Here is a 15,891-nt window from a genome sequence, read left to right as displayed (position 1 = left end):
ACTGACAGAAGCGCACAGGGCAAGCCAACTGGAACGGCTCAAGCTTACAAAAACGGGCAGAGCTTCCTTGTGCCGCCTAAACTATCAGAGCCCAATAAAAACAGAAAACCAAAAGCAACGCATCCCCCTCGATTTAAGGACGCACATCGAAGTAGCAAGCATCCCACGAAACATGCACCCCGTCTACCACAAGAAGCGTCGCGAAGCCAGAGCGAAAGCACTCCACAGATCCTACAGAAATGATCAAAACTCAAGATACGTTGATGCGGCAGTGTATCCAAGCCAAATAAATAAACGAGCCCATACAATAAGCGTTGTAGACTTCAAAGGTTACCACCTATCATCGGCAACAATCAAGACGGGAGACACGGACTCGGCGGAGGAGGCAGTGGTTGCGCTTGCCGTCACCACAGCGCCGGAAACCAAAGAGCGAATCACAGTGCTCACGGACTCCCAAGCAGCCTGTAGGAATTACCAAAAAGGACGAATTTCTAAAACGGCGCTTGGAATATTATCCAAGACTTTTCAAGCACGCCGAAACACAATAGACATATACATCATGTGGACACCGGGGCACGAGTCTCTAGAAGGTAACGCAGCGGCCGACGCCGTAGCCCGACACCTCTCACTCCGGGCAGTTGCCTTGACGGGAACACACATCTTGCCCAGATTGCCACACAGCCATCCCATCGCCATACGAAGCAAAGGCATCTTGGAACACCTCAGGCTTACAAGAAGGAAATACCCACCTCCACATGCAAAGCTCACCAGAGAAGAATCAACACAACTACGAAGACTTCAGACAAATTCCTTCCCACATGCCACACAATTGCATATGATGTAGCCCACATTATACAGTTTGGAATGCCAGTTCTGCAGCGGAACGCCCAACACCCTATACCACATGGTGTGGGAGTGTAAGGGCGTCAAGGAACTACCGGAGGTCCTGGCGCCATCACCGGAGCAGTGGGAGGCCGTGCTGACCAGCGCGGTCCTGGAGAACCAGCGTGGTCTGGTGAACCGGGCTCTTCGTGATGCGGCAGGCCATGGCATCCCGGACTAGGGACGCCAACCAAAGGAGGCGATCACCTCAAGACCAACGCAGGAGATCATCCTCCGCTCCTTTACCATTTATGCCAAATACACGTTTATACTACTACTAGACCATCATTACTTTACTGCGAAATGTTTCCTTAGTTCAATTCTACGCCTTATTTAAAAAAAATGAGGATAGTTTGGTACCTATTATGTCAGTTTAGGCTGTAAACACATTTATTAGTTCTTTGGTGCTTCTAGTAGGACACGAAAGGAGGCAAACGGGAAGTGCGTCTAGGCGGTCATGCTTTGTCACATATGCAGCCCGGCTATCATGTCCGCTCAGCAACAGATAGCGGAGTGCTAGAAGGCGTCGTCTTTCCGGCGCCAGGCATTTTTTTTTTTCTTTCCTTCCTCTAAGAGAACCCGATGCTGTGACGTGCGCTCCTTCCGGTTTCCGGCAGAAGGCGGAATTCATAGAATCTAAGCTTTCGCAAAAAGGATGCTCACTGGAAGCGGATGTAGGCGCACAAAAAAGGACCTCAGCAGACCTTTGGCCAGGCCGGGTGTCTTAGACGCACGTAAAACAGCAAACCGCTCGGTACGCAGAGATGGAAGCGAAATTCATAAAACGTGAGTGATACTTTCCTTTCTTATCGAGGCTGAAGTGGCCCAACTGCATACGTAAAACTGTGAGATGGTTAAAAAAGCCATACAGCCGTTACAAAGCGGGTAAATTAAAGGTCACAGCGGGAAGAAGAAGACGCCCAATCACTGACGTTTAGGAACGTTGTCACAATTATTATGGAATGAATCTTAACCCCATTGTTCAACAAAGCTAAATTGTTCATAAAATTTTAGTGTTTTACATTACCAGCCCCAAAAACAATGAATAATAGCGATACCATTCCAATCAGTGTCATACTGAAAGTTGGGAAAAACAAGCGAGAAAAGACGCAAACACGGAGCGGAGAGGAGACAACACGCGCTCTTCTGCCCTTCGTTTCTGCGTATTTTTTCGGTGGTTTTTCCCAGCCCTCAAAATGAACCAATCGGCCCAGCAATCTGCACTGCTTAGTGTCACATAATTGACATTATCCACCGGTCTCAATGAGCCGCGGCCCCGCACCACGCCGTAAGCAATGCTTGCACGTTTTGGCACACATTGATCGTTACCGCATCGCCCTTTTCGGAACAGGTACACAGCAAACCGTTCATTGAAAGTTCAACCTTTGCGACATATCTAACGTTACCAATAATCGTCAAATCGTTTTCAAAAAGCCGTCTGTCTCACCACGCATAATCGAATCCGAAATTTCTGCCCAGAAAGCCCCTCTGAAATTTTGTACTAATTTCGCTCGTCCAATCGACTGGCGCTGTACCTGTGTCACTTGGTCGCATATTTCGCTGCGCGACACCCGTCTTCCTGTCCAGCCCGCCGCTTACGGGCAGCCTCTCTAGCACGACGTTCGCCGGTAATCACCGCCCGCCACTGCCGATCGTCGTATGCGATCGCATCGTAGGCGGCGTGCCCTTTTCTTCCAAGGCAGCCGAATACATCATCGCACCGAGCGCGTAACGCTACGTAGAATTGGTAGTTTTCGAGCCTTTCCCTCGCTACACCAGGTGTCAGCACAAATGGGAAGCCACGAAGCATCATCATCACCATCGTCGTCGTCGTCGTCGTTTGTTCCTCCCCTCCTAGCGGGCGGCGCTACGTAGTATTATGTGGTCTATTCGCTTTCCTTTTACCGCGCCAGATGTCAGCACGTGCTAACTGGCTTGCTTCGCCTCCTCACACAGGATGCTCGGGGGTATTTCGGGCACGGAGGCAAAAAAAAATCCCTGGAAAGGTAGTCATATACAGCTTCGCTGTAATAATTTCAGGTTTAGCTCGCCCAGGGAAACCGTCTATATTTTAAAGTCCCCGACTGCACACCAGGATTGGTTCAGTGCTTTACGACCGCAATAGTGGACACTTTGAAGATGGTAACCATCACAATAGCCTTAGCAAGCTGCGTTTAAACGTCCCCCGTAAACTGAAATTTCAAACAAAAAATGCGTGGACACGCCCCTTCGATAACAAAGGTAATACAGCATCACAGGGGCCTGCACAGCTACTTCGGGTATTTTTTTTCTGGAAATCAGCATAGATATATATGCACGGAGTTGGAAGATTTAGCGCCGGTATGGCAGTCAAGTGCGGTTTAGGCTCACATTTCCCTTAGAAAACCTGTAAGCAGAACTTGTAGACGTAACCACAATTAATAGGGTGAATTCATGTCACGTGTGTTGCGACGTTCTCAGCCAAATGAGATAATGAGAATACGCAGTGCAAGGCTCGGTCAGCTGAGGCTGCTTAATATGAAGTCCAGTTTTAAATACAGTCTATCCAAACACGAAAGATTAGGTCGGTCGGTCTGTCTGTCCGCCTGTCGGTCCGTCACTCGATTCAACCACCCGAGACAAAACTTGAAACACTTTTTGAAAGAGAAGTAGATCAAGGCAATACCGTTCCAAACTACTAAAACCATTGGCGTGAATCGTACATGTTGCATTCGGGCAGGCGTCCCCGAGCCGAGCTCCGTTGCCTCCAGCATGCGTGTGGTAGCGTGTTGAAGCGAGCGGCCAGCAAATGTTGCTGCATTGAATATGACGACAACAAGCTGAAGGCAAACTTAACTGGTTTACTGCATGGCGAGAGATGAGCCGAAGCAAGACAGGAACAATGCCCCGACAGGCGAGGTCACAGTACAGGACTCGAGCAGAGTGACAGCGTAGATTCACTGCTACAACAGGAATGAACTTCTGCGCTTTGGGGGGCTCTTATTTATACCCAATGCGCTAACGGTCAAACAAGCGTTCCCTCTGGTTTTTGCACACGGCGCGACATGGTACAGACACACACAACGCTCTGTCGAGAGTTCGTGAGGGGTCGGTAGTAGTGGTGCACGCTGAGTCCGACAGAGGACAGAGAGGAGGTCTCCGCAACGGTGTCCGCGTCCTTCGGGCATGTCTTAACATGTCGCATTTGCCGACACCGAAGTTTGAATCACGCAGACAGCGAGGCGCCAGCGACCCGGCCTTTCCCAGGCATGTAGCGGCTTGTTGGGATCCGTCGGTTGTCGCTGCAATCCTGAGTCACCGACACAAGCGCCCATTCGAAAGGCGCACGTAGTGGAGGCTCCCCCACAAAGCAGAAGAGCGCTGCACGAAGCTTGAAGCACAGCGGCGCGCTGATGCGTAACGATGTTCACATTGGGAAGTGTCCCCCTCCCTTCCCACCCTCCCCCCCCCCCCCAAAAAAAAAAAAACATCGGGCGTGCTTGCGTCAAGATGTCAGTACACAATCGACAGAAGCAACCTTCTGTTAATTAAGAACACACGTGAGATTTGTTTTTATGACAAAAAAAAAAAATAGGCGTAAAAAAATAAAGGCAAATTACGCGCTTTCTCGCCAGATGGCACGCGAGCGGTGCGAGCACTGGAAGGAGTAAGATGGGAGGGTAAGAGCTTGAGGGGTTACAGTGGACAGTCTTGTGCCGTCCCTGCAGCTCGGTACGGTGCGGGGGCGGCAGAAGACTATCTTTAGATGAGATCTGGAACGGTATTCTCGTGTTTTTCCGTTTTGAAAACGTCCGTTTTGCGTCCGTTTTATTGTGACGTAATTCCAGTTGTCGGCGGGCTATGGGTTGAATTTTGCGCAGCTGTTCTTGTAAACACGTTTTAAACGAATAAGCCTGTTTTAACCTGTCTTTTATGTGTTTACTATTCCGCCAGCGAACCAACAACATGGAGAAGAAAAATCGTCTGCTCCGAGAAGCCGCGGCTCGTAGCTCCGCCGTGCTTGCATGGCGTCGCATCCCGGCGTTCGCCTTTAGCTAATCAGTGCTTGCTCAAAACGGACACTTTTGTAACAGGCTTAACACGGACAAAACACGAGAATACGCCCCCCCCCCCCCCCCCACCTCTCCCTCTCTGAAGCAGAGCACGCGGACACGCGACAATTTTTTTTTTATCCTTATACCTACCTTTAACTTCAAGCTACGGCTGCAACCACATGTAATAAACAGCAGCCACTCGTGACATCCTCTGCAACCTCAATTTTCGCTCACGACAGCACTCTACTCTTCGCTCGCAGGTCCTTCAACGGTGCGTTTTGTCGTGTACTTTGTGATTCAAGTGGAGTTACTTCGCTCTACTGGTGAGTCATTTCCTTCAGATGACTTCAGCTCCGTACATGACAATTTGCCAGCGGCACTTACTTTTAGTAATAGGGGGTTTTTTTCGTCACCCTAATATTTCTTAAAGATATTCTCTTCATGTTGTTAAACTGTGCTTTATGTCAGCTACATATTATTTCCCTTTCCCTGAAGACAGTTTTCGTGCGAAACTTCTTTTTTTTTTCTTTTGATGCGCTTTCAGCTGCTGTGCTCATAGAAAACTTCAGCCACGGGAGGATCTTGCCGGTGGTGTGCTACTACGAGTATAAGGGCGCGGACTTGCGACCCCATCCCATGGACTACAAGATGCGCGATGTGCCCGGAGACCTGTGCAGCCATGTCAACCTGGCCTTCATCGAACTGAATGAGACGGATTGGACTTTTAAGAGGGACCCCAGAGGTTAGGCGCATTGCTCACTCCTCCAGGGAAACCCTCGTGGACTTGCTATACTAATATGTGCTAGCATGTCTTATAATCGAGGTGTGGCAGAGATTAAGATCGTTTTTTTTTTTTTTTCCCAGTGTATTTCGCAGTTTAAATTTCGCGGTTTACATTTCGCTTCTTGGAAAAAAGTTAACGAATAACGCGGTGACAGTAAGAATGAAAATAGATTCATAACGCTTGTAATCTAGCTACGGCAATGAGAGCTAGGCTATTTGCGAAAGCCAAAATCAACGCTAAATTTCCGGACCTGCCTTATACAGTAAAGTAAAAGCTCGTTAATTCGAACTTAAAGGGGACCATAAAATTGTTTGAATTAAGCGGAGTTCGAATTAGCTGGCGGGCACTAGAATGAATGGACATCGCGCCCCCCTACGTGGACAGAACACAAAGATTCCACCTCTGGACTCATTATAGCGAATTGGCCGCTACTATACGTTTCTGGCATTTGCTTTCGTAAATAAGGTTCATGGAGCTCTAACAGCAAAAAAAAAAAATAATTTCTGAGTCAGTTATACGCCAGAAACAGGCATCGACGTGAATTCATGGGAGCAGCATGCCGTAATGTCGAAATAATGATGTTGTCTATGACCGAAAACACGTTTACTTACATGGCAGGGTCACACTGTATTCACTATGGGCCGATTTCTTCTGCGAGGAGCGATGGAAACCAGGAAATCAGAGTTCGAATTAACCGTTCTGGATACCAACGCGTTCGAATTATCGGGAGTTTTCCCCCATTGAAATATACCAAGCTTTGCCGAGACAAGGGCGTGAGTTCGGGTTAACTGCAAGTTCAAATTAACTGAGTTTGAACTAACGATCTTTTACTGTATACAGTTTCAATGTGGAGGAGCGCAGAGCAATAACCACGCGCAAGTAACTTTGCTAAGCCCGTCTTCCCTGTTCTTCCCGATACCACTAAAACCACGGCGCTTCAACACACACGTTCTGGCATGCATAACGGTTCTTTTCTGTGGCAACGGGAACCGGTGTTTTAAATTCTAATTTGCATTGTATAAAGCAAAGAGAAGTATAAGAACTCGAACTTTAGGCTTAAGCTATCGGATTAGCTCTAGCAATCGGACGCAAGAGTCGAAGCAAATTACTCAACGATAGCTTATGTTTCCGGCCCGGGTAGGGGCCCAGGACAAAAACCATGATGTCTGGCTTCTTTTATCTGAAGTTGTCTGTTCTTGTCTAACATAACACTTGCAAGTAATTTTACAACCTTGATTTATTCTCACAGATGTCAAGTTACATCCAGCTTAACACAAAACAAAGATTAACTAAAGACGAGGATAAATGTCTGGGCTTATTGACACAAAATTCCGAAGAAAAAGTAGCGCGGACACAGACAAGGAAAATTCAAATAGGACACGCAAGGGTCGCTTCGTCCTTGTCCTCGTCCTCGCTTCGTCCTTGCCTGTGTCAGTGATACGTTCTCTTCGCAATGTATTACTACATTCCCTGGAACTAAGGACATTCGAAGTAAATTGCTGATGTCAGCAGGCCTAAATTTGCGGCATGACGCCCATTTCCATCGGTGGCTCCATGGCCCTGTTTACCGTTCTTTGTTGGACTTTATCCGGGAGGCTAACCTAGTTTCCTGGATATAACCGGACTCGCTTAATGTCTACTCAGCCTTGAGGCTATTAAATAAACGCGAACACAAAAACAACAAGCACGGAGGAGGAGGAATAAACATTTAATTGAGCAGTCAATGTTGTTGGGTTGACCGCCAGGTGGGGGACCTCCTTAGTCCAGGAAGCCCTGGGTCTTGGCGGCCTGTCTCGCCCGGTCTACCAGATGTTGTTGGTGATCCGGGTTGGAGCTGGTCAACCGACCCTCCCACTGCTCAAGTGAGGGATTTGGGTTTGGGGCAAGGGATGGTGTGTGGCGGCACTCCCATACCATGTGGTAGAGAGTGCATGGCTCCACGCAGAATTTACAAGTGTATGTGTGCAGTGTCGGATGCATTGAGTGTAGTAATGTACCATGTGGAAATGTGTTAGTCTGTAGCTGTCTGTAGATGACCGTGTCTTCGCGAGACATGTTGAGATGTGGAGGCGGAAAGGTTCTTCGTCCCAAGCGGTAGTGGGCCAGGATGTCACTGTACCTTTTGGGGATTATTTCTCTCGTTGGGCTAATGGAAGGACTGGCTGACATCCCAGAAGGAGGCGCCCGGTGAGTGTGGGCTCGGGCTGCGGCATGAGCCGGCTCATTCCCTTCCAGTGATGAATGAGCCGGTGTCCATATGATGAAAATTTCGGGTAAATCAGGGTGGGCCGATAAAATTTTTGCTGCTGTTGATGAAATGCGTCCAATACAAGCAAGATTTTTTTTTTTTTTTTGCTGTGCCGTGTCTTACTGGAATGAGTTGAAACATAATTTTACTTGTTAATTTAATATGAAAACATGGCTTCCTTGCAGTCAACTTTGAAAATGTCACCCAGTTGAAAAGGACTTTCCCACGATTGAAGATATTTCTTTCGATCGGAGGGTGGAGGAACCAGCCCGGGGTGATCTCCAACATGGTCAGCATGACAAGCCACCGGGAACAGTTCGTTCGTAACGCCGTTCAAACGCTCGTGGACGGGGGCTTTGACGGCCTGGATATTTTTTGGCTTTACCCGACAAGGGAAGGCGGAAGAAAGACGGACAAGGTCAACTTTGTCCGTCTGCTGAAGGTGAGAGAGAGCGGGAAATGATGCGACCCTAAACTCCTTGGGCTTCCCGTGGATTTAGTTCAGCCGTTTAATAGTAAAGAAACCCTCCTAATCGACACGACTACGGTGGAGGTGACACATACTGAAAGTCGTTTCACTAAGGTGAATGTGAGTGATAACGTCGGCATTCAGCAGACAACCCCGCATTTTTACAGCGGAGCTGTTTAGGAATATGCGTTGATGCTGGTGATCCGTTGAGAGATGGCGCCACCGTCTCGACGGCTGTCTAGTGCGTGGTCTCGGCTCGTGAACCGGGCAACGAGGCGCACGTCCACTTCCTGGTCAGCTGAGTACCTATACATACATACCGCGGCGAGTGGCGTTCTGAGCGACACCCGCCTATGCGGGAGGCGGACGCCAGCGTGCCGACGTCAGCTCCGCTGTTTCAATGGATTTCGCAGGCTTGGAAATGGCTTTAATTTTTTTTTTTCGTTTCACGAGGCATATATAGGGCTTTTCCCATAAAATATGAGCCCTGTACGAATTGCGGCCTAGCGCGGCCACTGATAACAACCGCTGCTAACCACACGTGAGGTGGTGTCCAATGCAGAAGGGTGGAAAGCCGCGCAGGCTTGAATGGCGAGCTCCGCAAATGGGTAACTTTAATTTGGCTGTTTTATATACTATAGAGTTTCTTGGGTCGCCTAATGCGAATATTTTGGTCTTTCTGTCTGTCTGTCCCTCGAATCAGCCGACTGGCAACAAAGTTAAAATGACTTCCCGGAAAATAAGTATATGCACGCAAAAGCTTCCTAAACCGCAAAATCTGGTAGCACACTTCATACCTGTCAACAATGCCCGGCGAAAAAGAAACTCTAGGCATGTTTAAGGCAAAACAAAAGCACATAACCGAAATTATCAGTCGCCGCTTAATTAAAAACAAATATGTTGATTTTTGCAATAGCAAATGAAGAAAACGTCTTCAAGACGGTTTTAACCATAAAATACAAAACGTGCTCGCGCTCGAGCTCGGGGCAGCACCGCAAACCCAACTGTAACAAAAACAAAAATGGGAGCAGCGAGACAGGAGGAGAAGAACATGTGGCAGAGGCGACAGAAGACTGTCGTCGTTCGACAAAATTGGCATCGCAGCGAGCAGCGTACGTGGCTAATTTTTATATGCAACCACACCACCTCCCCCACTTTTAGGCCGCAATGGTAATGTCGCTGTGGGTGTTAGATAAATAAAAAATGTTTTTGTCCACGGCGTTCAACGGAGTTAGTGAGTTCGGGGCATGGCATAAGAGGAATAGGGAGGAACACTCGCCGATCGTCGGGAAGCATAGAAAGCGCCAAAATATCAACTGAGGCCAGGATCGTCTGCTGACGTCACCACCGTCCACCTCGTGGGAGCGTACTATTCTAACTCCAGCCATGGCCTTTGCGACCAGCAACGGCACTACAATGGGCGGAGCTGATCGCGGAGGCCGCGCCGAGCTATCTTTCCTGCGCTAAAGCGCGGTGGCGCACGGCTTTCCGGCACGTTTGAACAGCAAAGCTATCACTGGCACGTAAGGCTCCAGGCCACCAAAAAACTTAAGTTTGGCCTGCCTGCCATGGCATTGCAAAACGCGCCACCGGCATCGAAGTGTTCGTTGGTGAACAGCTATATCGAAAGGGGCAACGCGTTGCCAGCTGCCGTTAAGAAAGGTCGCCATTTTGTTGGGGTGTTAATTTTCAATAGTCGGCAATATTCCCAGTTTGATTGGGCGCTCCTATTTTACCAAAATCTCGTTCTGTTTCAGTTTCGTGGCGAAAGCGGAGGGGGGGGGGGGATCATAAGAGGTATTTCGATCCCCATCTTGATATGGTGGCTCCCTGGCAGCGCTAAGCACATTGCACGGGAAATTTAACCGCCCCAGAAAGAGGCATTTAATTAGTCACGGGAAAGGCCACACACGTTTGTTGCGAGACCCGAGTGCTGATAGCGTGGTATGACGCGCTGTTTTTTGCGTCAAAAGAGATCAGAAGGCGATTCGCCACACGCTATCGGCGTCAGAACCGAGTGTGAAAGACCGTGGCAAGTTAAGATAAGAAAAGTGTGTGAGCTTGAATAGGCACCAAAACTGTGCCGGTCTCTTAATCTATGTTGTGACTCGTGACGCAGTAGTAGGTCCACAACTGCACGACAATTCATTATTCCAGAGAACTATCAGACGCTGCTCAGCTCGCAGAACGTGATCTATAAACACTGTTTCTAATGCCTACACAATTGTTACACCATGTTCCAAAACGTTTTGTTACGACATGCCCCAGCTGTTAACTGTGCCCAAATTTCAGAAATCGCGAATTAAACTGGAATTTTTTCAATTTATTCCTATTAACATCGATATTGTCGCAAACGAGTGGGGCCCTTGTACTCGCAAGCTTATCAGATCCTTCTTTGTTTCGGCATTGATTACACAAAAAATGCAAACAAAGTTTGATAGGTAGCGTTATAGCCAGTCCATCCCTGCAAAACGTCAGGCGGACGTTAGGCGGACGTTAGGCGGACGAGCAGCACGCAACTATAGGTAGATTTTTCATTCTTCAAATTTCGCATGCATTCGCTCGCAAGAACGGCGCTACAGTTTGTTTTTTCTCACCGGACAGAAAGCTGAAACTGGACAGTATGTCGGCGTCTAAAAAAACTGTGGTTGATTTCTGTTTCATAGGAATCAGTAAAACAAGAAAGGGAAATGTGCAGCGAAATCTGCAGCTGAGCATGATTTGCGGGTAGACGGCTGTCTTATTGGTGTGCTTGGCAAGCGACGTCCTGCTGGAGGGTCGCTTCGGCAAAGGTGCACTGGCGTCTATTCCGTGACGGATATCACGTCAGTGAAATCTAGGGGTATCGCGGCATAAAACAGTTTCGTGTTAAAATATAAAACCCGAAAATGAACAACCCTAAGTATAACGTACTGTTTAGTACTAAAGGTTGCTTCCCTCAAGAAGACCCTGTGTGCAGGGGTGCACCCTTTACAGGCCGCTTCTTCATTGTTCTGGCGTCACATCCGTGACGGATATGACGTCAGCGAAATCTTGGTGTATTTGGGAATAAAACACTTTCGTGTTAAAAACTTCCCCGCAGGAACTGAACAGCGCTTTCAGAAAACACAGCCTTCTACTTACTGTTGGAGTATCCATGAATAAGGGCATACTGGACGATGGCTACAACATATCCGAAATAGACAGGTACGTAGGTGTTACAACTTACAGAGCAAATGCTTAACAATTTAAAGCATCGGGGTTATTACGTATGCACCAATGAACACTGATTATTCCCGGAATGCTTCAAAAGATCGGTGAAGCTCGAACGAGGTAACCTTCCGTAACAGCTCCCTCCACTGCGTTCCCCCCTCGAAAGACTTTTCCCGAGCCCCAAAACGCAAGGGAGATTTAAAAACCTTCAAATATTGCACTACACTGGCGGAATATGGGCAAGAGTGACGCAGTGGGGGCCAGGTCTAGAAATATAGCTACACGTGTGTTATTTCCACCTTAGCATTCAAGTGACACAATCAAACCAAAATAGATCTCCGCTACAATCGTCCAGTTATGTTTCCTGGCGGCGGCTTGGGCCGGCAGCCGCGAATTGCGCAAAGAAGATTCTGTGACGTCATAGATGGCTGGGGAGTCGCACGGCTTCATCTATTTTTAAAGCACCGCTTTACCACTTTCATCCAGCGATTTCGTGGAGGATGCGCAAATGACCTTTTGACCGGAGACACAACCCTCGAAGCGCATCGCGTGATTCGCCGCGCCTGCTGTTGGCGCCTGCGGGCGTCGACAGCGGTCGCCAACGCCACTGCTGCTTAGGCAGCCAATCACCCCTGCAGCCTCCCATGCATGCGGCGCTGGGTCGTTTCGGGCAACGTGACTCCTCTCACGCCCGACGAAGAGGAACGGTGCGTTCGCCATGAATGAACGCCGCGTTCGCCCGGCCTCCTTTTGTGAGCGTTGCACGGAGCTGAACGGCTTTGAGACGTGGTCGGAAATTCAGCTAAATCAAAGTTTCACCAAGCGAAACCAAGACTCAAACAGACTAAGTCAAGCTTTTGCTTTGCATATCCAAGATTAGCAGAGCTAAGCCGCAGCCATTTTTTGTCAAATATCTCCGTTGTTTGTTTGAACTTTGTGATAAAGTTGACATCATTTTTGTAAAAAAACAGTCTTTGTAAAGCAACAAAATATCATTTTGTCTTTAAGAACCCTTAAGGGTTAAAGGGACCCTGCAACACTTGTCATCGACTACTAGTAATGTGTTTTGGGATAAAGTCTATTGTACCAGAAATCTCCTCCCGCAAGAACTATGAAAATCCGTTCACAATTAACGAAACTACGCGCGATGAGAAATCGCGCATAATCGTTCCCTCTCAACTCGACCGCGGAACGCGACGAAAGCGGCGCGCTCTCTCTCGGAGAGGGGGGCGGCTCGCGGCGTTCTCTTCGGCGGCCTTCGATATATCACATGCCGGGTAGTTTTCTCCTTTTCTCCGCAACGCGGAGGGGCCTATTTCCGGTCTGGTGCCACAAAAAAGCAGGCATCGGTGCCTGCTCGCAAGTGCGCGCTCGGGCTGGTAGGGCGTTTTTGAAGCAATAAACGTTTGTAGTCGAGTGGACCCGTTGAAAAGGAAGTATTGAGCTCATCACTCAAATTCCGCGCGCACTCAAAACACAAAAGAAACGGCAAAACTGTGCCTACAGGTTCAGGCATAGAAGAGGTTCGTACACAGCGATGACGACGACGGAAATGGGAGAATCTAGCCGCGAAGTTGACCAGTGACAGCCGATCGGGCCGCCATGGCCTATGTGACGTCCCTTAGGCCATGCATAATGAGGACAACTGAAGAGAGAGCGGTTGGTTTTTCCGCATCTTTCACATCGATTTACGCGCTCACCGCTCCACGTGCACGTGTAATATTTGGCTCAGGTATTCCTGGCATTGTAATCTAAACGTCGCGCAGGTTTACTTGCACTGCTCAAAGAGTGTTGCAGGGTCTCTTTAAGCTTCGGCAAAAACTAAAACGCCAATTTCAGCTTTTTTACTTCGTGCTTCCGGTCTAAAAAAAAGAGCAGCGTTCTTTTTAACGCCGCACGTTTTGAGGTTCAAACCGTTATTTTTTGGCTGTAAGAGTAGCTAATATAATAAAGGCGACAAGAATTGTGAGCGACGTTTCAATAAGATGACCGGAAACCGAACGAACTGAGTGAGTGAGTGAGTGAGTGAGTGAGTGAGTGAGTGAGTGAGTGAGTGAGTGAGTGAGTGAGTGAGTGAGTGAGTGAGTGAGTGAGTGAGTGAGTGAGTGAGTGAGTGAGTGAGTGAGTGAGTGAGTGAGTGAGTGAGTGAGTGAAATTGACATAAAAGCCCAGCCTGAACTGAGCTATAGTGAACTGCGGTGTCCTGGGATGGAAATCAGTTGTCGTTCATTATCTTGCCTCACCAGAGAGCATTTCGTCTCCCCCCCCCCCCCCTGATTACATTCATTGCTGCTTTCAATAGACTGCCCTCCTCCAAATAAATCCAAAATAAGGCCACTTGAAAGACTGCAACATGTGGCAGGAGGAGGAATGCCTTTATTATCAGAGGGGACATGAATGCCCTGTTGGGGAAGGAGAGGGACACGAAGGAAGGGAGGAGATAATCGAAAAAAAAGCACTGTTCAAGGTTCAATCACTTGAAATGGTGGATAGCATTTTAGAGTCCGTGAACATATAGTTCGCAAATTTCGTGAAGAGATAGGTGCAACGTTTTTGATAGTTATCGGTCCAGGTTATTACACCAACTTGTAGAGACCACTGGTTAGTGCGTATTCAATAACTTTCTCAAGCACTGAGGGGTCTTCTCGAACGCGTTGGAGATGCGCTTCTTCATCTCCGGATTGCAGGAATTGGCTAGTGCGTTCCCCAGTCGAAACGCTCGAAATTGGGTACATGTGGCAGAAAAGCAAACTGGAACAGATAGACGTGTTACCTGCCGATTGCGATGCCGTCTTGCAACAGCTCGAGCTCTAAAATACTCGTTGACATCTTCCAGAGAGCCTGAATCGTACAACATAATGGAAGCAAAATCATTAGCTGTCAGTTCCTTTCCGTATACTCTAATATAGTTTCCCCGCAATATGCACACCGTATCGTAATGATAGCTCATGAATGCACTACGAATACATACAAACACCAGCATGCAGCTTTCTTAGTCCGTGATGATTTGTTCTGAAAGGAGCTGGCTCCGGCTAATGGAAGCATCTTGCTTTAGGTGTAGTAACTAAGAATGGCAATGCGGTCTACATATGTGCATGTGCGCGCAGCACCGACTGCAGCTAGCTTGAGGTGTGACTATGTATCTTTTTATCTATACAGCCACTATGGCTCTCGCGTCTTGCTTCTGTCGCACTTTGCGCATGTGGGGAAATAGATTTACAAGACGAATTACTGAACGCGGATAACGCACTACATATATAAAACTATTAAACAAGAAATCCCGTCTACCGTTGCCAATCATGCCAAACAAAATAAAATAATTATTCCTAACTATATTTTTCTAATAGAAAAATAAAGTCAGTTTATCCCTAATCGAGCACAGAGCAGAGAAGAAGCTGTTTGATTCCGCACGTGCGTGCTCTCGTTTCTTCCACTGCGTTAACTGTATTTAAAACGTTCCAGGTGCGTGGATTGGATGAACGTGGTTGGTTACGATCTTCGCGGCGAATGGAACAAAAGAACTGATATTCACAGTCCGCTCCACCCAAGGTCGATCGATGGCAGCGAAGTCTCCGAGTTTAACGTGGTAAGCGAGCTAACAGCCATGCAATTGGCGCGATGCCGATCGGTGTCTTAATGCCCAGAAAATAAATAAGAAATTAAACATAATTTTTACTGGCCTGTTCCTGGTACCTAGTGCCGATATTCTACCTAGAATTGGCTACATTTTCTAGGGACAACTAACTTGACTTAAAGAAGCATTACTGGCCTGTTCCTGGTACCTAGAGCAGATATTCTGTCTAGAATTGGCTACATTTTCTACGGACATCTAACTTGACTGGAAGATGGATTACTGGCCTGTACCTGGTACCTAGAGCAGATATTCTATCTAGAATTGGCTACATTTTCTACGGAAAACTAAATTGACTTAAAGAAGCATTACTGGCTTGTTCCTGGTACCTAGAGCAGATATTCTATCTAGAATTGGCAACATTTTCTACGGACCCCTAATTTGACTTAAAGAAGCATTACTGGATTGTTCCTGGTACCTAGAGCAGATGTTCTATCTACAATTGGCAAAAATCTCTATGGACAACTAACTTGACTTAAAGAAGCTTTACTGGCCTGTTCCTGCTACCTAGAGCAGATATTCTATCTATAATTGGCTACATTTCTACGGGCAACTAAATTGACCTAAACAAGCATTGCTGGCCTGTTCCTGCTACCTAGAGCAGATATTCTATCTAGAATTGGCAACATTTTCTACGGACCCCTAACTTGA

At 47.7% G+C, this 15,891-nt stretch overlaps 1 protein-coding gene across 2 annotated transcripts in view; it reads left to right on the top strand.

The window, feature by feature from the left end:
- Positions 1-1,459: 1,459 nt before the first annotated feature.
- The window catches only part of LOC144170000 (endochitinase-like), a 30,040-nt gene continuing 15,608 nt past the window's right edge, over positions 1,460-15,891 (top strand). The window contains exons 1-6 of one of the 2 annotated variants that reach the window (XM_077699490.1): positions 1,460-1,668; positions 5,177-5,239; positions 5,461-5,658; positions 8,134-8,390; positions 11,500-11,603; positions 15,072-15,195. In XM_077699490.1, the coding sequence (XP_077555616.1) occupies positions 1,647-1,668; positions 5,177-5,239; positions 5,461-5,658; positions 8,134-8,390; positions 11,500-11,603; positions 15,072-15,195 (768 nt within the window). In that variant the 5' untranslated portion in view covers positions 1,460-1,646. The remainder of the gene's footprint in view (positions 1,669-5,176; positions 5,240-5,460; positions 5,659-8,133; positions 8,391-11,499; positions 11,604-15,071; positions 15,196-15,891) is intronic. The other variant, XM_077699489.1, reaches the window with a different exon arrangement.

This window comes from Haemaphysalis longicornis, unplaced genomic scaffold, assembly GCF_048455015.1.
Source record: "Haemaphysalis longicornis isolate Haplotype H1 unplaced genomic scaffold, Haemaphysalis longicornis Haplotype H1 scaffold_2, whole genome shotgun sequence".
Taxonomy (NCBI): Eukaryota; Metazoa; Arthropoda; class Arachnida; order Ixodida; family Ixodidae; genus Haemaphysalis; species Haemaphysalis longicornis.
Note: the sequence above shows the minus strand (reverse complement) of the source record. Positions and strands in the feature narration are given on the sequence as shown.